This window comes from Heterocephalus glaber, unplaced genomic scaffold, assembly GCF_053883595.1.
Source record: "Heterocephalus glaber isolate CG9 unplaced genomic scaffold, H.glaber_assembly_v1.0 deba00001481, whole genome shotgun sequence".
Taxonomy (NCBI): Eukaryota; Metazoa; Chordata; class Mammalia; order Rodentia; family Bathyergidae; genus Heterocephalus; species Heterocephalus glaber.
In genome coordinates, this window is record NW_028258317.1 from 37,789,022 (window position 1) to 37,812,451 (window position 23,430).

At 35.6% G+C, this 23,430-nt stretch overlaps 1 protein-coding gene across 12 annotated transcripts in view; it reads left to right on the plus strand.

The window, feature by feature from the left end:
• Positions 1-23,430, plus strand: part of Nfib (nuclear factor I B) — a 221,236-nt gene that overhangs the window by 138,184 nt on the left and 59,622 nt on the right. For 7 of the 12 annotated variants that reach the window (XM_087183933.1, XM_021252857.2, XM_021252860.2 and 4 more), the window contains exons 4-7: positions 4,533-4,637; positions 14,936-15,004; positions 19,824-19,944; positions 22,454-22,572. In XM_087183933.1, the coding sequence (XP_087040059.1) occupies positions 4,533-4,637; positions 14,936-15,004; positions 19,824-19,944; positions 22,454-22,572 (414 nt within the window). The remainder of the gene's footprint in view (positions 1-4,532; positions 4,638-14,935; positions 15,005-19,823; positions 19,945-22,453; positions 22,573-23,430) is intronic. The other 5 variants (XM_087183936.1, XM_087183935.1, XM_004838297.3 and 2 more) reach the window with 1 other exon arrangement.

Sequence of the window (23,430 nt, forward strand, 5' to 3'; positions counted from 1 at the left end):
TTTTGTGTCATAGTTTTAAATGCTGCTCAACATCAGAAACAAAGGACTACTGAATCCACACTACCAGCTTGTTCACCTTTTGTGTTCAAACTGTTCCTTGTATCTTTTTGGATTCCTCCAGGCAGGGCTGGCCAAGTCAGCTTCCATTACGTTTACTGCTTTATATAGTAAACTTAGGTTTATGTATGTGTCCTCAAATGAATAAAACTTTTAGTGATTAATTTACTACTATAATCCAATGCCTTTTGAATAAAATATTCTCAGAAGGAAATATCAGAGGTAAATGCTTATAAACTGCTAGTCCAACCTCTTTACTTAACATATAAAATCAGAGTAAAGGGGTTAAGTGACTTTTATAAGGTCCCAATTTGTTATTGGAAAATATAGCTTAAAATCAGTTATTCAAGGGTCCAAAACACAAGCCAGTGGTTTTAAGACATGACTAGTACTCATTTTCTTGTTTTATTTCTCCCTACCTTAACAGATAGTACAATTTATCGTGGTACATTGCATCTTGATAAAAGGTGAAAAGTTTTGTCTTCTCTCTACTTGGCTTGCGTTGTTCGTAGAGCCCCGACTGCTATGGAGAGAAGGCTGTGTGTTGGGATGCTGCAGCCAAACCAGATCTGGGTCTCCAGCCAGAGCAGTGTGGTACCATACTTGAGTCCCTGGGATAGAGCGCTGCCTACCTAATAGCAGAGCTGCCGTGGGCAGAGTGTGAGGGGACGATGGAGGTGAACCTCAGTAACAAAGCCTCTGGTGGGCTGAGCTGGGTGGTGCTGAGGTGTGGGGTCATGTCACTGATGAAGGGGAAGCTTCTTCCACTTGCTGGAGTTCAGTAGCTCCCATCTTTTCATCTACCCCATATTTTCTCGTGTCAAGTGCTCTGCCTTTGTATAGATCAGGAAGTGACTTGGTATTCTTCCCAGAACATAGTAGTTTAAATACAGTAAAAAATAACTGTCACAATGCAGTGACAGGAGGAACTGTGGTAGTTCATGGGCTAGAGTTAGTTATTCAGGGATTTTTTTTTTTTACCTTTATAGCTGCAATTTAAGGTCTGCTGGTATCTGAAATGTTGTCACAACGTGACAGAGTCCAAATGAACATTTAATGTATTGATGTAGGTGCTTGATTCATTCATACTGCATGTAGGTCCAGAAAACTTCCAAGAGGCTTGCAAGTAAATAGGTTGTAATTTGTTAATTTTTAAAACATGTTGCTATAAAATACTTTTCTTTCTTTGTTGAATGTCTAGATTCCCCACGGGAAAGGTGAAAATTCCTAAGTGAAAAATCATAGCTTCATTTTCTTTCCCTTTCCTTTTCTGTAACTATAAAATAGTACCACTATGTCAACTAATTGCAGCAAGTACTTTTCCATGGTACTTTGTATCTTTTTAGCTTTTGCCTAAAAGTATCTTTGACCATGGAATAATTTTAACAGGTTTCAGTTTTCAAAGTTGGTACAAATCTTTGTTGATTTTTTGACTTACATGCTGCTCTTCAGGGGCTATGACCTTTTTCATTTTTATTTTACAAAATAGAACTAGGGCCAAACTTTTGTTTTTGGCTAAGAAACTTTATATTTTTGATTTCGTTAGAGGTATTTCTCCCCTTCCCTGCTAGTCTGTACTTTGCACAAGTCCATGTCTTTAAGTCCAAGTATTTAGGAGAAAGAAGAGAGAAAGACCATTTGACTTTCAAATTCAATCTTTTCATCATTAAAATAATCATATGCACTTATTAGTGACATGGAACAGGACATGATGTTTGTAAAGTGCTAGCTTTATTGCTTGCCTTGCGGCTTTTCTAATAAAGTGGATTTTCAGTTTCAAAATTTGGTATTTTGAACTATTATCATCTTCTAAATTGAACTATTTTCTAAGCAGAATGGTATTTTCTGTATAGACAAGGGATAGAAGATGGTCATTTCTGTTGAGACATAATACAGCCTTCGGCTAGTTGAGCTGCTCTCCAGGAATAACCTACATGAACCATGTTACCTTTCACACAGATGGAGGAAGGGCACATCTGCCCAAGCGCTTTTGAGAGAACACATGTAGAAAGATGAGCAGAGAAATGAAGACGGGCTCAGACCACTGATCAAGTTATGCACAACTAGAGTGAGAAAGATAAACTATTCTAAAAGAAGAAAATTGGTGTTGTGTCTCAATGCATGATTATGTTTTAAAAAATATTAACACTGTGTCTCTGTAATTAACCAACCTGGGTAATTTAAAAACTTTTCTAATCTCTGTAGCTGGTATTTTTGTTTTGGGTCTTAATCCCTCTGACACATCCCTTACAAGTCTTTGGTGATCTCCATGTATGCATATTAATTATTTCATTTCTCCCCTTGTGTATTTCAAAGGCTACCGCCCTAGGCTAAGCCCAGTCATGACACGTGATACCGCCCTTCGTGCTTTCATTCAGAGTGCACATAGACCATGTGTTTGGCCTCAGCCTTGGCCGTGTGCTTCTCCTCCACATCTCTTTGCTGATGTGTGAACCCCTCAGCTACCTGGCCACCTCCTTGGTGAAACTTCAGACCCTCTCTCTCCGACATAGTGTTACAACAGTAGTGTTTAGGGCACGTTTCTATCCCTTTTTATGTGTGTGCACCCCTTAGTGAATTCTGAACACCTTAAGGAGAAGACTGTTTTCATCTGTTGATAAATCCTAACATCTGAGGTTGGATACAGTACTCAGCAATGTTCAAGACTCATAAAGTGAAGAGTAGATCAGTAATAGATCATATGATCTGTTCATGCAGTATGTGAGATACTCTCCATGCTCAGAGCCTGACTGAGGCCAGAAAAAGCAGGTGCTTCTGAGGAGAGTTGCAGCAATGCTCTCCTGCCCCGTGGGTAGATTACATAGCCCGGACAGAGCCATCTGGGAAACTTTTACGAGTTCTCTGTCCTGTGTAGCATGGTCTGATGGTGACTTTTTTCAGAGGTATCTGGCTGGCAATTGTGATATGTAATTACTGATCCAGAATCCAGTCCTAGATGGATGACATTTCTCCTCTCTGTTTGAGAACCGTGGAGAAGTCCTGTTTGCTGTTTTGTACTTTTATCAATCCATAAGGAGCACACTGTAGTGTTGCTGTACTTTCCATGACCATAAATGTGCAACCTGGCAAGATAGATTTCTAAAAGTTGCAATAAATAGATGACTGACAGTAGTTAATATTTTTAGGAGTTTTTCCAGTTACACTGAATATTTTTGATTCATTTGTGATTCTTTTCATAATGTGGAAATATTACCAGTTTCTGAAAAATTGTGGATCACTGTTTATGGATCACTGACTGAAGAAAATGAAATTTTTTTACTTTCTTGAAGTAAAATTGCATACAATAAATTGCATATATAGTATACAATCAGAGAAATTTTGATATGTTTATAACCATGAAACCTTACCACATTCAAATATTTTCACGAATTCAAAAGGTGGCTTTGGAATCTACCCCTTTGTTTACCCTCAACTTCAGATGGCCTATGATCTGCTTTTAAGCACTCTTTAAGTATGATTTTATTTAAATGAAATGACATAGCAGGTGCTCATTTTTATTTGGCTTCTTTAACACAATTAGTTTATAATTTATCCATGTGTTTGCATGGTCAACCCTTCATTTCTTTACACTGCTGAGTAGTATTTCGCTGTTTGGATGCACTGTGTGAAGTTAGGGTTGGCGCTCATTATTTTCACACAGCCGTGCAGTTGATCCTGAACCACTTGAGAAGGCTTTCTGTTCTCCTTGGAATTGCCTTCCTTTACCAGACATCAGTGACCATACATGTATGTGTCTATTTCTACTCCAACTCATTGATCTGTGTCTATCTTTTGCCAACACAGTGTCTTTTTGACTACTGTAACTTCATAATAAATCTATATAATGAGTTTTAAAAGTTACTCTTAAAAGTCTGTTTTCTTACAAATTTTAGAAACAGCTTGCCAAATTCTACCTAAAAACCTGTTGTTATTTTAAGAGTAGAAGTACATAAAGTTAGGTCTTTTTAGGTGTACAGCAAAATAATTATCATTAGTTGACCGTCCAATATGAAGTCTGTGTTTCTGGCTTAATTTTGGATTCATCTTCTCACAGCTTGCAGAAATTTCTATGAAAATATGTAAAATGTTAACATTCTTTCTTACCACACTAAAACTGAGATTGAAGGATGATCTTTTGTTAGAATTTTAAAGGCTTATCTCATAACCGTATAGCCATTATATTTAGATTGAATTTAAAAAGCAGTGTTTTTCCCGTCTTTTATCTCATGAAAAATAACGGTGTTAGTTCCCTGAGAAAGTGTAGACAGATAAATTTGATTCTTCACCCCATCAATCTCTGAATACAGAGACCTGTGTATCAATTTCGAAGGCAGCTGGAAGATGGTAAGGTAAGGAAATGGAAGACAGGGAGGAGCGAGGAAGAAGAGCAAAGAACACTTCTCGGCCTGCTCCTGTCCCCAGCTATACGTCCTTCCAAATATTTTCCTCTAAAGTCCAGTTTCTTATCCTCATAGACAAGGTCGTTTACATTGGGTCCTGTATGCCCTTCAGCAGTCATCCAAGCACGGAAAGGCGGTGTTTTCTGCACTGCCACGAAGACTTCTTGGGCCGGATGGCAGGTGAGGTGCAGAGGTCAGCTGTGTGCAGTTATGGGAACCATTTAGGAACTGTGTTTATCAGCTTCCACTAGCACTATTACTAGCAGTGGTGCTGTGTTACTGCCATTATTAATAATTGTTTATTGGATTACAAGCACCTTAATGTGCTTTGTTATTTAATTTTCATATCAAATCAGTGAGCTCTGTATTACTTGAGAGTTAAAAAGTTTAAGTATTCAGATCCATTAACAAAATGGGGCAAATCTTGATTTTAGCTTAGAGTTTAAAGTTATCAATACAGAGCCTGGCACATAATAAATACATGATAGTCTCTACTGTTATCATTTTCATCATCATTGTTGTTATTATTTTTATTTGCATTAAGGTTAGATAATTAATGAATAGCCAGAAAGTGATGAGGAAACTTTATATTCAGTTTTGCCAATTTTAGAGCCCTTATTCTCAACCTATATTATGAACTTACTTATTTTGCAATTCAAAATTTGTGACTGAGCTACGTCCCTGGGCCTTTTGAAAAATTTTATTTTTACTTTGAGAGAGGATCTCGCTAAATTGCCAAGGCTGGGTTTGAACTCATAATCCTCCTGCCTCAGCCTGTCAGAGTGATGGGATCACAGAAGTGTACCACCACACCAAGCTATGAACATTAATTTTTTAGCTAGAGGAAAAGCTATACAATTTTCTGAGGCTAAACCATAAATCTGAATAAGGTGAAAAGAATACAGCCACACTGTTGTGCACTTGGTGAGAAAATAATGAGGAACAAGAGAATGAGTACATTTTCAGGATCCAGAAAATTATATCCTTGAAAATGGAGAACTAGAAGAAAATTCAGAGAAGACAATTGAAGAAGGGCTTGTATGAAAAATCAGTAATGGTCTCAGTGAACATAGTACCATACAAGATGAGGAAAATATTAAGAGAATAAAATTTGCTTTTATACAATTAAAATTAGCACTGGAGAAGAGACAATTGATATTGTGGAAATAATCATCGATCTAAAGGATAATCTCCAAATATTTGCTCTAAGTGGGAGTGGGGTCAGGTTAAAATGATGAGAAAATGATTGATGATAGAAGCTTAGAAAGTTCAGTGTTAATTTAGGTGGTCTTATAGAGAAATCAGAGCTTTTAGGGGAATATACAATGAAAGCAAATAATGAAAAATCTTATGAGCTAAAAATGATCTAAATATGTGATCAAAAGAGCTAACTGTATGCAACTCACAGTAGTGAAAAGAAACCTACAGCTAAATACATTCTCTTGACATGTTTGTATTTCTTAGAAGAAAAAAATCTTAACAATTGTCCCAGATAAGAAACAAGAAACATTACTTGTCTATTTCTTTTTGTCAACAGTAAATAGTACAAAACAGAATGCTTAGAAGTACCGTGAAAAACTATTGTTGAAGGAGTTGTATGTCCAAAGTCAATAGAAATATATTCTTTGTTATTCATGATCTTAGAAAGTAGATTCCCTTGTTTTCTTTGTAATAAATTCATTTGAAAACCTATTCTAGCTGGTAAGGTGATGACCGTCCAAAAAGTTAGGGATAGGAAAGTATAACTAGAACTATATAAATATAGTTTATGTGTTGATTAACCATAAGAATAGTAATAGTAGGGCCGGGGATTTAGCTCAGTGGTTCTGCCACCTGCCTCGAAAGCGCAAGGACCCGAGTTCGATCCCCAGTACCAAAACAACAACAACAACAACAACAACAAAAACTGAAAAAGAATAGTAATAGTTAAGCTGAGACTAAGGCCTCAGAAATTATTAATTGCAATGTGAAAGGTTCCGTTTTAATATATATGAAGAAGAATATAGTCACAGTTATCTGGGTCCCAAATTCCATATTACATTTTTTTAACAATTGTGACTGAATACACATAAAATTTGCCACCTTGACCGTTTTGATACATAGTTCAGTAGCGTTAAGTACATTTGTATTGTTGTATATCTGATCTCCAGAAATTTATCATCCTGCAGTATTTAAATTCCACAACTTGCTGCTCTCCCTTCTCTTCAGCTCCCGACAGTCACTATTCTACTTTGTTTCTATCTCCTTTACTATTCTCCATATTGTATGTGAGTGAAAGCATACAGTGTGTATCTTTTTTTGACTGGCCTAGTTCCAGATTATATTTTAACAAACTGAAAATAGGAGGAGCTGGAGAATTTTGGGAAACAGGGAGTGGCAGGCTTGTCTTCTCTTTTTAGAGTAATTTGATGTTGTCTTTTACTAAAGTCTTTAGTAAAGGCTGTCTTTCATCTTATTTTTGCTTAGATTTGTTATTAAGTAAATCAGCATTTTGGTTTCAGGTACATTTTGTGCATCCTGATTTGGTCATGTGACTTTAATGACAATAATATATTGTCTGTTTAATAGCATTGCTGTATTCAGTTTGGTAATATTTTATTTAAGGTTCTTGAAGTTGCATTTGTGAGTTTGATTTTTTGTTCGTTGGTTGTTTTGTTTTGATGAACGAGGTTACAAGTTTAGATTTTTAAATTTTGGTGGCCTCAGAAAGGCTCACAAGAGAGCTTTCTTATTCAGAAAGTTTGTCATCATTTTCTAAGGCTGAAGATAGTATGACTAGCATTGAAACCTAAAGGATGGATAAAAAATAGATGAAATCCAGCTGTGCACCCATCTGGATCTAGTACTTTTCCCAAAGATGGTTCTTTAATCACCTTTATGTTCTCCTCTAGGATTGTTAGATTCAAAGTACATGGGGATCACCTGCAGATCTTGTTAAACTGCAGGTTCTGCTTCCCCGTCGAGAGTGGAGCCTGTCCTTCTGCGTTTCTTTTAAGCTCCAGGTTATGTACGTGCTTTGGGCTCTGCTGTGTGATTCATTGGCAGCATAGTGGTTCCCAAAATGTGCCACACATTTGAATCCCTTGGAGGAACTTTTAAAAAACCCTCATGTCCAGGTCTCATCCAAAAACAATTAAATCAGAATAGCTGGAGTTGGAAGCCAAGCATAAAAATTGATTTCAAGAACCCCAGGTGGTTCTAATGTTTGAGAAAATTTGGGGAACCACTGCACTGGGTAATTGGTCTATTTCAGGTTTTCCACTTCTTGGCAATTTTGGTTACTTTTATTTTACTAAGTAATCGTCCATTTAAGTTTTCAAAGTTGTGGTCAGTAAACTGTATGTGTTATCCTCTTATAATTCTTTGAACATGTTTGGTTTCCATGGTTATGTCTCCTTTCTATTCTTGTATATTTTTGCTTTCTCTCTTTTTCCCTTAATCAGCCTCACAAATGGCTTTTCTGTTTTGCTTCTCTGTACAGAGAATTTTTTTGTTGCTGTTGTTTAATCATTTTCAATATTTTTTTCTAACCTGTTAATTTCAGCTTTTGTCTGTAATTCCACTTTTTAAATGTTTCTTGGATTGTTTTGCTTCTCTTTTTCTGCTCTTAAAATGTAATGCCTGTTGCTCCACTATTATTTGAAAATTATTTAATATCAACTCATAGGTGCTACTATTATTATCTGTAGGTTAGAGAAAGGTGATGTATAGGGAGCCTATCTTAGCTTTTCTTAGTAAATGGCAACCTGAGCTTGGAGGTAAGTTCATCCAGAGTCACCTTCTACTTACTGTGCTCTGGTGCTTGGAGGGAGGCATTGTTTCCACATGCATAGATACGATAAAAGGCATTCGTATCATTTTATTATGCCATAAAAATAAACATAGTCCATTTAGTGAACTATAAAATATCTGTCCTAATGAATGTAAAATTCTGAAGAGTTGAATATTTTCTTGGAGTTTGTATTAAAATTATGTATTTAATTTCTGACTCAAATAATTTCAGTGACCATCAGGAATTTGCATTTCATATTGAAGGTTAAACTGAATTCTCAATTAATATAGGCTGAGATTCAGTTTTGAACAAAGAACCATCTTTGTGATGATTAATATTTCTATTTTATAATCTTTGTTTCCAATTAACCATGAGCAATTCTGATGAGCAGAGAAAACTGAAGATAGACTTATGTCTCATGTATAATTTAAAATATATAAAATTATCTCAAAAATAAAAAGCAATAGTAAAGTAATATTCATGAAAGACTCAACATTATGTAAGGACCTTCTCTAAAATAGATTTGGGAAACATTTTACCAGTGAGTTTTTCCCAGACTTGTAAGAACTTTTCATGAAACCATGGTTTGTTCTGTTCCACAACACAGAAATAATAGGCTGTCATCCAAACCATGCGTGCCTATAAATAATTCTGGTATGAAGACTTGACAAATAAAATACAAAATTCTTACACAAGCTTTCCAAGTACATATAGAAAATTTGGAAGAAACAATGAGCAAACCAATTCAGTAGTAAATTAAAAGAATTATTTTTCATGAACCAACAAAATAATTGAATCTAAAAATCCAGTAATTTATAATACAAATAAATGATGTAAGAAAAAAGTATAATGTCTTTTAATGCTGAAAAACGATTTAATAATAATAAAAAACTATTATCATAAGAGAAATTTTAAAAATCAAGAAAAATAAAGATAAGTGAATATTCTTTCAAGTGTACAAAAAAATTAATATATCAACAGCAAACAATATCATAAATGGGAATTTCTAGAAGTAACTTTATTGTTAGGAATAAAATATTCCTGCTAGCACAATTCATATTTTACATATTTTTATGTTTTTTTTCAGTGCTGTGGTTTTTTCAGATGTTTTATTTTGAATGTTTTTTCTTTAAAAATGAAACAAAAAATTTTATCTGAAATAAATGAAAATTAAACATTCATGTTATGACATCTTTCCCCTATCAAATTCCACAATTAAAACTAATCCCTACTAGTATGTCATTCTGGGTGGTGAGATGGTCATATTTGTGACCTGCTCTAGGGAGTATAACTTGGAAAAACCTTTATGGAAAATAGTTTGACAGTTCTTACCAAGAGCTTTTAAAGAGTTTATGTCCTTTGACCCAGTAATCCTGCTTCTGGGAACTCCAGCCGAAGGAAATCATGAGAATTACTGACAAAGATGTGTGTATGAGGATGTTAATAGCAGTGCTGTTTATAATATATTTTAAAATGGGAAATAACCTAAAATGCCAAACAATAAGAGAATGTCAAATAAATGATCATATAAGGTATGATATAACCATGTAATGTATAGTCATAAGAAGTTATACTTTTATGAACTATTTAAAGGGGAAAATACAATTTTAAGTGAAAAAATAAGGATATGAATTTATTTAGATAAAATTCAATTTTAATTTAAAAATACATGTATCTATTATATATGTAGGAAAAAGCTTGAGAACTAGAAGGGAATACTGAAAAAGATATAAAAACCTACTCATACAGCACTAGTAGGGTGTATAAAAGTGGAGACATTTCTGACTCTCATGTCACTGTAATCTTAAATGAGGGATTTATATTTTATATTGAAAGCCAAGCAACTTTAAGTTAATATTACAGTGTTAACCTTGGCTATCAGCTGACATTCAACATATATGCAGAAAATCATTACTTTTGCAATGCCTAATATTTCCATTTCAGTTCAGAAATTGAAGATTGAGCTACATCTCATAACCCCACTAGGGTTAGTTGTGCTGATTTTATCACCAGTAGGTTAGTTGTGCTGAATTTAAAATCACCAGTAGGTTAGTTGTGCTGAATTTATAAGATTGGCAAACAGCTGGTGTGAAATAAGCTCATGTTTTCCCCTTTGCACTCATAAACAGAGGTAGGCCATCTTCTACACTCTGTTAAAGGAAGGGAGCAGTTGGAATCAAGGGCTGGAAAACACCTCGGAGATGGCTCAGGTCTACCTGCTCTTTCTCCAAATGAACAATGCAGGAAATCTAACACAGGGATACAGCCATAGAAAAGAGTGGAATCTGATGGTTCCCATGGGCTTTACAGGTGCTTTGACTAGTTTTTCTACCCAAAGTGAGAATTCTTCTATCTAACTTAGTGTTCAGAACCCTGCAAACTTTTCACCTGTATAAATAAAAGCTTTCTTGACTGCTACGGGAACAGTGCTTCAGTGTATCTCATGGGATGGTTGTGAGCATTAAGCAGATTCATGCGTGTGAAGGTTTTAGCACAGTAGCAGGGCATATGTTGATTATTATTACCTTTGCAATTTCACATTCATTTTTATGACTTTCCTCATTGGATGACAGATTTGCTTATTGGGCCAAAAGAACTGCTCCTGAAACTATTGCAAAACAAGTCTAATCCACAATTTACATTAACAGTCCTTCAAATACTTGAAGACAGCTTTCATGAATTTAATAACTGCTTTCCGTGTGACTCTTTTTTTTAAATTTCAAGAATAGAACATAGTACACCATAAAAATGAGTGTTATCAGTCTTCCTTTGGATTTTCTATGTAAATGTTGTTTAACATTCAAATGGTGCTGATTATAATTTGAGATATTAACAGATATGCCATTGTGTCCCTCTGTTATTGTTTGAAAAGGAGGTTAAACAGTATTAACTTTGAGTAGTGATTTACTGTTTCCTTTGTTAGAGAAAAATAAAAAAAGTAAAATAATATAATTTGATATTGCCATTGAGATTTTTCAGTTTATTTCATATTCAATTTTATTTTTTAAAAAAGCGTACATGTGCTGTGAATACAGCGTCACACAAATGCAGTGCTGTTTTTCCTGGTGTAAGCTGTTGTGCAATATTGCTCTGTAACCATTAAGCAGCTGCTCTGTCTCAAAGATGCTCATATTTCTTTTTCTAGATGAAGGGGATTTACTATATGAATGTCTCCAAACTGCTTTCAGATCTTTGACCATTGTGGATCAGCTTTTGAGACTCATGGTGGCTGTGTAATATGTGAAAACCATGTTTCTAAAAGGCCCCGGGAGCCTGGAGGTTACAGGAAATTCTGTTTCAGCAGCAGTACCCTTTTGGCTGAGTCTCAGCCCTTATTGCAGGGCTCCTCACCCACTGCAAGATCCTTCCCAGGTATTTTGCAAGTCCTCAAGCATTGTTTCCTGTATGCTTGAGCAAGCAGCATTAGCTAGCCAGGTACTGTTCTGTGTCACATCCGGTATTTCTTTCTTTACTTTGCCTTGTCATTTTTATTCAGTACAAAGGCTCTGTGCTGTGTGCAAAGATTCATGAAAGTGGCAGCTATCTGCTTCAGACGCATCTGCGGCCACCCCCTTGGCTGGTTCCCATCCTCTCCCAAACTAGCCCCTGACTGATTCCCAGATACCCACCGCCTGCTTTGGCTGGTTGTCAGTAGTCATCAGCACTGTTCTTCAGGAATGCTGTCTTCACTGAATCCTGCCTGTGCTCCACGCAAGAGCGAAACTGTGTGGAATCCCTGGGTAAAAAGTTTTTACAGATTTAGTAAAACATCTTTCAGTTTTTCTGGTAGATTTCAGTTTCTTAGATCTTGAAGAATTGGAGGTAGAGAGTAGAGAAACATCTGGCTACATTCTGAATTGCCTTGCCTTTTCAGTGGGGTAGTCATTGCATTCTGTCTGTGTTTGACTTCCTAACTCTCCTGGCTACAGTCAGCTTTGAGGTGGCTGATTTCGCCCTCAGTATTTGCTCCTAATAGGATCACTTCATCTCCATCCGTGTGCCTTAGAAGCAAATGGACTTCTGACCGACTGCTTATTGGTGTAAGAAGAAAATGAACTTCAATCTACATATTGAAATGTTGTACATTATGTGTGCTATAATGCATATAAATATATTTGAATGTTCAACAATTAATCACTTATTCATTTATGAATTTATTTTCATGCAGTTTTGAACTCCAACTATTTAAACAGTTCTGGTCTTTTGGTTGTTAAATTTTGTATTAAAGGCCTGAATTACACATTCATACACAAGGAGAGACCTGGGCCAGGGTATAATTCTAATCCTTACTCTTTCCTATTCTACCCGAAAGCCTAAAACCTGCTTAGCAAATGAGTTCTAGGGAATGACAATGACCAGTATAGTTAACCATCAATCTTCAGCCATTCATAGCTACCTTGTTATAAAATCACTAAGTTGTTAGTTCATGACCTTGTTTACTAGGTTGTTTTAAAATTTTGTCCATTCAGTAGACATCACTGCTGAGGAAGATAGGGAGAGGAACAGAGCCCAGTCACTCCCCTGAATCAAGGAGCTGAGGATCCAGCAAGAAACTCGAGATTTGAAAACGTATCTTGGAAAATCTGAATATGTAATAAATCCAAACTAGGTGTGGTTTGAGTACAGAGGAAAGAGCGCATTTCTGGGTGGGCTCAGGTGGAGGGAGTGGAGGAAGAGAGGGTGGAGGAGTGGATGAGGGCGAGGTGACACTGAAGGATGGGAGTTGTGTGCACAAAGGGCATCGAATTAAACGATGCGCTGAGGGGAAACACGAGGGCGAGCTCTGATAGAGCACAGATGATCTCATCTCATTACATGTATGAGCCGAAGGTTTTCTATTTAATATATTTACTTTATTAATTTTACTATGCATAAAGTATGATCAGGTATTATTTAAAACCAATGAAACCAAAAATCTGTATTCAGTGATAACTTACAGTGATCTAGATCATTTTTCTTATACAAGGCAAAGGTGGTCAGTTAGCCTTTTCTGCATTCATGACTTTTAGAACCTTGCATGGTGTAGGTTACATAGAAGTTTCTCAGCAATCACTGAAAGGAATTCAACACAGTGAAAAACTGATTGCTCAAGTATCTTAAAATAGAAGTGCATCAAGTGGGGACATTTTGTTATTACTCTTAAAAAATTTGTTTTCAGAGTAATGAGTTCATATGTGCTCTAAGTTTTATCACTAACGGAGACCTTGCTATTCCTTGTTATGGTTTCTTCCCTGTGTTTCTGAAGGGGTAATGGGTGGCTATAAAGCAGTGTCCAGACCTCTCTGTTCATAGCTGTGAGACATATCTGCCAGTTAAATGACTTTCTTTCTTTCATGTTGTATATGGTTAGAAAACAATGTGATAATTTTTGTCCTGGTAAATTTTCTTACAAATAATCTGGGAATGTTGGAAGTTCCGTGTCTATAATCCAGCGTACGGCTGACTTCTGCCTCTGCTGACTAGTCTTATTCATCACATCCAACTAGTGCATACTATGGGTAGTCACAACAACTCTATAAGACGGGTAATTGTATCCTCACTAATTTAGGGATGAGGAATCTGAAGTACAAAGAGGTCTCAAACCATGGCCGTGGGTCTAGTAAACTGAGGCAGGGATTCTGACTTGAGGCCCCGCATGGCCAGGCCATCCATATGTTAACCAGCCTGTGCTGAATCCTATATCTTAGGCAGCCCTAAATCACCTGTAAAATCCAATCAAGTGCCAGTTCTTACAGTGTAGAGCCCCCACCCCTGGAGTGCTTCAGTTCTGAGGATTTTCAGACTATTCTTACTCTGTCCCTGGGGCAGCAGGAAGTGGGCCACATCCTACCTTCCAGGATCCTGCCCTCCTCACTCTCATCGTGGCCCCTTGACATGAGTAAGGACAGAGGGCTCTTGCTGTTCGTGGGCACCCTTGACTTTAGTTTGATGCATTCTAGGCTCCAGAAGTATGTACGGTTCACAGTCACTGTGGACCCAGTGCTTAGATTTCATGTGAGGGTCACATGGCCTTCTTGGAGGCCTGGATTCACTCTTACTTGGGCATAAAATGTTCAGTTCTTAAAGGGGTGCAAGAAGTAGTAAAAGAGTAGGAAAAGCACTGAAATTACTCAAGCAAGGAATATTAAAGGTGCATATAAATAGCTTGATTCAGAGAAGTGTTCGCTGTGTGTGCAAGTTCTGCTTGTGTATTAGGAGTGACCCTGGAACAAGGGTGGGAGTGTGAGTAACAGCAGCTCAGTTTTCTGTAATCAGGGAAGGATTTGTGAAAGAACAGTGGTTTCAAGAGATCTTTGAAGTATTTCCAACAAAGTGCTAATTGTGGTTGTGGTTTTCCTTTTTCTTTCTTCCCTTTTTTTTAATAGGTAATGGGTAGACTTGAGCCTACCAGGTGCTGTGGAGTCTAATGTATTCAGAGTGAACCTTCATTCTCTATGCGTGGGCCATGGCAAATCAAACCACACCAATTGATTTGTATATTTAGAAAGAAAAAAATTTCCTAGCAGTTTATTTACCATCTAAACTTTTTACTTTTGTTTAAACAGGCTAGCATTTACAGAAGTTTTGCTTTTACTTGTCCTTGTTATAAGCATTCTTAGTTTTTTGTTCTAACCTGAACAAAGTGAAAAAATTCTAGCATGTAATGAATTTTTAAAAGAAACTTCCTGCTTATGTTGATCTTTTTCCCCTTGATGTTTATTTTCAGGATACCTTGAGGATAGTTTTGTAAAGTCTGGAGTCTTCAATGTATCAGAACTTGTGAGGGTATCCAGAAGTAAGTAGATTTTCTTATTATTGAAGTGTGTTGTATAATGTAAAATATTTTATATTTTAGTCTTTAATATAAAGAATAATTATATGTTAGGAAAATTTGAGTTTTAAAATCCTCATTTATTTACTAAAACCATAAGTAAGTATATTATATCTAATTCTCTAAAATGTTTACATTCAAATCATCTAAACTTGCTGCTCTAAAAAACTAATTGTTAGGTTGCTCTTATTGCCTTGTTACTGGTATTCCTTTAATTCAGCTCTCTCTTTGACCATAGATGGGCATTATATCAAAGGAAGTGTGATTAATTAAATGTACTCTGTGTTGTTATGATAACCCACATAAGTTTCCTGTAGATAAGTGCTTTTTCATTTTACTAACATTTGGTGGGGAGTTGGAGATGTACAGGATATACACTAACATCCAGAGTGTAAAGGGATACAGAAATTAACTTTACAGATTATAGCTGGATATAGATAGAAAGCATTGTTATCCAAAACAATGTGCAATTGTTCTAACTGGCTGCCTTACCTGAGATACCATTCTTGGCAGGCTGGATCAGATTTTTCTAGGGTAAGCTCACCTGGCTGGCTACCTAAGCAAGGGGGAAATTTCCTTGATCAATTCTTTCGTGTATTACTAGAGTGTACAAATATATCTAAGATGCAGAGTTTAATGCATTGATTATGTTAAAGGAGGTGACTCCTTCCTTCTGCTCCTTTCTCTGGTTCAGATTATTTATATAATATTGAATAAAATGTTTTAACCTGATGTTTTAATAGAAAGTGTCACAATTTAGAATGATGTTATTTAGATGATGAGGTGGTACTTTTTGATCTTCGTATTTCTCATTTGGGTCAAATTCAGAGATCATGAACAAGGATTACAACAATTCAAAAAGAAGGGAGCAAATCAGAATAAACAACAATTTATTTTCCATGAAGGAATCTCTAAGCTAGTAGGTCTTTTCCACTATAGTTTCTCAAATAGTTCAGATTTCTAAAGTAGACAGAACAAACAGTGTAGGAGAAAAAAATTTTAAATCTGTGACCTAGTAGCTCCAGGGTATGTATTTGCCAGGCAAGAGGATTTTCAAGTCTATTTCATTGTCTCGGGCTGTCTTATGTATTTGTCCAGATCCATGTATGATAGACATATGAAGGCCTGTAACATTTGAAAGCTTTAAATTTTGACTTGGAGAGGGATATGCCGGCCTTATTTACTATCACATTCTAGCACCATGAAAGTTTGGTATGCGCCTTCCTACTGTTGTTTAGCAGAAAGGGTATGCTACTAAAGTTATAAGGCACATAGAATTATTTGCTGAAATTTGTACTTCTCCAAATTCCATAATGTGTTTTCATCCTTCTTATGAGAAGGTCAGTAGAGTCATCTATCAGAAAATATTTATTAGTGCCTCATTATGAGTAACATTATGATAAGTGCTGTCAAAGGAGAACCACTTTGGAACCTTCAAAATCCCAGAGTGCTATTTTTGAAAAATCTGAATTTCAGACATAAAAAAGACCAAAAATACCTTCTTATAACAATTCAGAAGCAAGGTAAATTTAACATACTTCATTCATTCATTTCTAATTCATACTGTCATTTCTTAGAGGTTTTTAGGTTATTTGTTATAACAAACAGTACTGATTTGTAATTAGTACATTAATTATCCATATTCATTCCTTAGTTAATTTATTCAGCAAACATTTATTTTCTCCTCCATATGTAAATAGGTGTCTCTGAAATGCTTGAGAAGTTATTCTCTTAAGTGCTTTAATATAATCACATTATGATCTTGTTTATACAATTGAACTTCATTGTTTATGAAATAAGAGTTTGCTAAGTAAACATCAACGTTAGCACAACCCTTATGCTCCTTGTCACAAACTTTGACTTCTTGAGGATTCAGTGTGTAAATGGTTCCATCCTGGAGAGTTTTACCACATATGACCCTCCCGATGCATGTGTTAACTTCCGTTAAAGTGCTCAGCTTTGCTTTCTAGCAGCTCCCCGCAAGGGAGAGGGTGCTAACATTTCTGCAACTGCTGAGTCCTTCCAGAGGCTCTGAACAGAAGACCTAACCCAGCAGTGCTCTCCTCACATGCTCTCCTTCTTGCTAAATAAATATTTGTGCAGTTTTAGTGTTTTGGCCATGTTTACTAATCTACTTTTCTTTCTGTAATCTCCCATTTACTGTCAGAATGCATACTAAATTTTTATAGTGTGCATATGTAGAAATTATTTTTATTGCTCTCCTGATAACCTGGAATGACCCTTCTGGAACAAAATTTAGAAAGAAAACCAACATTCCTGAAGATTTTTACATTATCACTTTACTCTAAATGACACCCAGCATTTTTATGGCCAAGCAGTCTGTGTTCACTCTTGAGCCTTATATAGCTAATAGAAATTATAAATCTTTGCCTAAATATTGCTTATTCTTAATGAATTTGCAAATAGTTTCCAAAATATACAACCTGTAAGCATCTTGTCAGTAACTCAGGTCTCTAAATTTCATCTATGACTGTAAGAAGTTAGATTATTCACAATCTCTGAGCTCCTCAAATGCCCACCTCTAACACATACTCTGATTTCAGTGGAACACGGAATATGGTTCTAATAATACGTTTTGAAGCATGTGGTTGCTGTGGGATTTCTTACCTCACATTTTTTTTAACCTCTGATGTACCTCAAGCCACAACAAACATAGCTACATCTTAGCTGTCCCAATAATTCAAGCCATCAGGCTTAGTTACACCTTGCATATAAATATTTTTCTGTGCAAAAGGAAGTTAAAATATATTACGTAGAATGAATGATCTAATGGAAGGAAGATGCTCCAGAAGTTTGGAGCTAAGACTCATTGTGTACATGGTAACTTAATTATTAGTAGAGAAAAAGAGATATTCTCTGAATCTTCCTTGTTTACTTCAGTGAAGGATGTATCTCCTAATTGTACACTCTTAAAAATATTTTTAAGTTAATCTTGGCCTGCCTGATATTAAAATACAACTCAACTGATAGTGGATACATTTATAGCATTTATGATAAATTCTAGTTAAAATTTTCTTGAAAATCTGTGGTCTCGTTGGAATGTTCTGTTTAATTGGAGAAAACGGGAGGGGGGTGTGTAGTGGACCTTGTGTCCTTAGAGTGAATTTTGAGTTCTGGAATGTCATTGCCAGGCCTTAGGCCACACTCTCAGTGCTTCTGAAAGCCTAAAGGAAAAGAAACATCAACTGGCCCTTAGCACTACCCTATGACACCAGCTACCTTCATCTCTGTTGTGCATCTTGTCTCTGTTTTTGACTTTGTTCCTGCAGCAGACCCTGTTTGGAAGAATCTTCCCACATTCTCCACAGTCCAGTGCATGATATAACTTTTCTGCAGATTGCTTTGACCCTTCAAGCCTGTTTTGGGTTCTTTTCCCCTGCAAATCCTGAAGCACATTGTTAATTTGGGCAGCTTTAATTGACACTAATCCTCATATAATTGACACTATCCTCATATTTTTAGGTTTTGTGCAAGTTTGTATTTACCCAACTTGTTGCCCAATATGCTAATTAATGGTAGGGGTACTGAGATTAGTTTTTATTCATTGGAATACTTGACCAAAATGGACACAATCAGTAACTTTTGAGTGAACCAACATTCAGAAAACAAGTTCATTTATATTGCTTCATTTACCTTTAACACATTTTTTGAACTGTTCCATCTTTGCTAACAACCCTACAGGGAAGAAACTGGAGGAAGAAAGAAAAGAAAAAAGGGAGCTCTGATTTATTGAGCACCTTTTATGTATTAGACATGATACTGAGTTTTTATCTCTCCTTATTACCTCATTTCATCTTCAGAATAATTGTATGTGATATATTATCATTATTTCCATTTTACAGTTTAGGAAAATAGCTTAAGTGGCAGAGAAGGTTTGACCAAAAGACTATTTATTTCCCAACATTTTTCTTATTGTAATATAACATACTGCTTCCCATATTTATTCAAGATGTCTAAAAATTTACTTCAGAAATTAGAACAGATGTAATCATTGTACAAAAATACTTGTATATGAAAATCTTAGTTCATAATGTATTGGCAAATTCAAAAAGATTTCTTGATTTATAAATTAATATCTTAAAATACAAAATTCCATGAGTGTGTTTTAAATGTAGTATAAAATTTTTAAAAAATTAGTAAAGCATGGCTATTAACTAAAGTCACAATTAGCGTTCATACATAAAACTTGACTATATGAGTTGAAAAAATCCTTGACATTTATTTCATCTTTGTAAATTTTACTTATATACCTGTCCTAATGCAATAATTATTTATAACAAATAGTTGTAAATATCTAACTTTTAATCCATTCTGATATTAATATTACAGAGCATTAATCTTGGTATGTATTTGTGAAATGGTTCTATATTTATTTACTTTACTGAGATTTTGTTTAGTACAAGGCAATTTATTTTGGTGTTGAGTGATAGGAATCCTCTTCTCCTCACCCTACCCCAGGTGTCGGTAGACCAGGGAGGTGACAGATGTGGTAGCAACTAATATAAAAAAGTGAGTGAAGGTGGCTGGGAGGGGATCAGGGAAGGTGTTAACCAGTGATTGTAGTCTGAGTTCTGGAAGTGTCCCAATGTAAAATGAGGACATTATCAAGTCTGACCATAGATTATGGTGGATAGTAGATGCTTGAAATAAAGAGAGTTCTCTTCCTTGCCTGGAGGCATGGAAAATACTGATTCCTCACATCTGAATAGAGATGAAAAATGTAAATGTCATTCTCAATTTTTCTTTTCATTTTATTCCTCAGCACCCATAACCCAGGGAACTGGAGTCAATTTTCCAATTGGAGAGATCCCAAGCCAACCGTACTATCATGACATGAACTCCGGGGTTAATCTTCAGAGGTCACTGTCTTCTCCACCAAGCAGGTATGAAGGAGAGGGGCTGTTCTCCTTCCATTCTGTATTCAGTTAAGTGGGTGGGTAGATATGCAGATGGTCAGGTGGGTAGGCTGGTAAAGAGGAAGGGGAAATGAAACAGTTTCTGCTGATAGTCCACAGACTTAATCTTTTCTACTATGTGTTATTTTGATACTTGCAAATTAAATATGTTTATAGCTCAGACCACTTTTAAAAATCCTTTTTTTTTGGTGTGGACAAAGGAACTATCAAAATATATATGTCAGTAATGAAAGTTCATTCCATTCTAATTAGGTATGGTATTATGCATGTATGTTTAAAAACTAAGGCTGACTTTATGCCATTTGTGGACAAACTATTTCTTCATACAGTTAGATTGTGTATCAAGGCAAGTTAGTGTATTATCTGAAATTAGCTCTGACATGTTAAGGTCTTAAAAATAGTTTTTTAAATTTAAAATGTAGATAGTGATTTTTAAATTTTGTCTTTTGGATTGGTGTTGTCAGCACAGATCCTTCCTCATGGTCACTTGCTGTCAGGTACTATGTTCTTCACAATAAACAAGATTTTAAAACATTCGCTATTACTTCCTTTTGAAAATAAGTTCTTCCCCATTTTAAGTTTTTCCCAGCTCTTCTGACTCACAAAGGAGAGAATTAGATTCTAAGAAGAGTTAAAAATTTTTAATTTTAACTTTGGCTACCTTAGAAGAGACTAAAAGAAATATTCTTCAATCTTACTATGGTTCAGTATGGATAGAAATTACCATCTTTAATCATGCTAATGTCCTGGGAATTGTGAGTCAGATTAAATCATAGGTATGTTTACAAATGGACCATGACATACACAGTCTTGGAGGGCTGGGGAATATTGTGTGGTGGAAGGAGCATGTCTCACTGCTTCCATTCACTTGCTGTATGTCATTCACTGAATTCCTCCAAATGTGTCTCCTCATTTGTTAAAAAATAGGGGCAGTTTATGCATATGATTTGAGTATATTTTTAATTCTGAAATCCTATTACATATATTAGTTTTTACCAGCTGAAATACAAATATTTTGAGAACTATATAATTCATTGTCATTATCCTAAACAATTAAAGGAGGAAAAGTTTATTTTGGCTCACAGTTTTAGTGGGTGTAGTGGGTGGTTGGTCAGCTCCAAAAGAGAAAAAGCATGGTGGAAAGGTTTGGGGAGCAAAGTTGCTCACATCATGGCAGCCAGGAAGCAGGGTGGGAGAGACAGAGGGAGCGAGAGAGAGTGCAGAAGCGGGATGGAGAAGATGCCCTTCCAGGGCATGGGTCCAGTGGTCACCTCCAGCCGACCTCTACCTCCTCACTGCACGCTCTGGTCTGAGCTCACAGTAGATGAATTCACTGATGTATACGGCGCCTGTGTCCAGTCACTTTCCAAATGCGTGAGACTTTGAGAGGACATTTTAGATCTAAATAATATCATTCATGTTTTTTAGTTCTTACCAGTAAAGGTACAGAACGATTTTTTAAAATTAAAAATACTTCATTTTTATAATTATAATTAATAGGGTATTAGTGGAAGATAGAAAAGCAGCATATCAAGCAGGATGGCCTATATCATAGTCTTTGAAATTTTGTTCTAGATATTTACTTCCTTAATAATTAGTTAGAATCATTTTTTCTTCATTAAAATGTACCATTTTAAAAGCATACCATTTAGTTCAAAATTCCTAATATTTTCAAGGTTTACCTTAAGAATAAAGTATCAATAAATAACCTTAGTTTTTAAGGAAAAAGTACTGAAGAATACATGACATAGATTATAATCAGCAAAGTACTATAAAATTTATTATCATTGTCAATTATAGGGTTAATACTAATAATTAATATTTAATAAGTATCTTCTAAATGCCAGCTACTTAACTAAGAGCTTTAAGGTTAATATCTCATTTAATCTTCTCAACCATCTCCCTTTGAAGTACATTTTTATTATTTCCATTTTACCAATGATTAAACTGAGGTTAGAAAGGTTAAGGAGCTTACCATTAAGAATTAATATATAGCTTAGTCGAGATTTGAGACTTCCAAAGCTCTTGTTCTACTCTATTCCATTATCTTATCTCTGAATTAATAGGAAAGAATTACATTGTCATGGCAAGTGCTATGCAAATGAACATTATTGTCAATCATAATAAAACTCAAGTACATTCTTAACACAATTTTAATGTTAACACAGAAGCCACATTAAGAGTTCACCATGAATGAAATTTCTCTCGAAAAACGTATGAAAATGTAAATATAATGAACATCATATTTGTTAGGCAGGTACAGGCATATGATGGTATAATAAATAACACACAAAACTAGAAATGTGTGCCATTCTTGGTGATGTCTTGAATATTCACCAACCTTTCAAGATGATTAGATTACTGGTGTTTATGGAAATTTCCGTGATAAGAATCTCAAGTCATTTGCTTTTAAATGCTACGTACTTTGAGAAATCCTATTAATATATATCTGTATACAATTGTCATATTTTAACAGCAAAAGACCCAAAACCATATCCATAGATGAAAATATGGAACCAAGTCCCACAGGAGACTTTTACCCCTCTCCAAACTCACCAGCTGCTGGAAGTCGAACATGGCATGAAAGAGATCAAGGTGGGTAAGAAGAGGGCACCCCAGGGAGGTCAGGGGAGAATGCTGGCTCATTCCATAGGTTTCAGTCACCTGACTATCATGGGGAAACGATATGGGTTATGTTTTCTTCTTGAAGTGATTTTAGTAAAATTATTTTTAAAGACAATATGCCAGTCAAATGTTGTCAGAGTTATTAAAATCCTACTTTTTACATATTTTATTAGACTCTTTCAAAGTGGTCTTTGAGTATCCACGGTTAAGTATGTGACTGGGTATAGTCTGTGCATAGCATTGGTGAGGCTGGACGGAATTGCGAGTTCTGGTTCAGGTACGTTATCTACAGAGCGTCTTAGGGAGGAGTCAAGCTTTAAGCAATTTTCTTATGCCAGACACTGAAAATTCTCAATTAAAGAAGCCATAATTCTTTTTGGAACTAGGTAGAACATAAATAATAAGCAAAAGTATAATGCAAAAAACTGTATCTGAGTCAGTCAAGTTTTACTTCCCCAATAAAACTATGACCCAGTTTCAGAGCTGCTTCAGGGAAAATATAAGTTGAAGAAATAGGTATTGTTCAGCTTCTTGGGGTCTGATTTAGTTCTTTTTCCTTCTTAAAGTCTGTTGGGGCTATGCTACCCAGTTTCTTCTCTACAACTAGAGGGAAATCATTAATCATAGAAATAGAAAAATGAGCTAACTGCAATTTTTGTCAATATGTGTGTATGTGTACAAAGAAGATTTTATAATGGTACTATAAAAATGCATTTGAAATTGTCTTTTAAATTCTACATCTAAAAATATAAAAGAAAGATGCTCTTTAACAGTGGTTTTTAGCCCAAGACTTGGGTGTGTATATGGGGAGTGGGGTTGAGCTCTGTA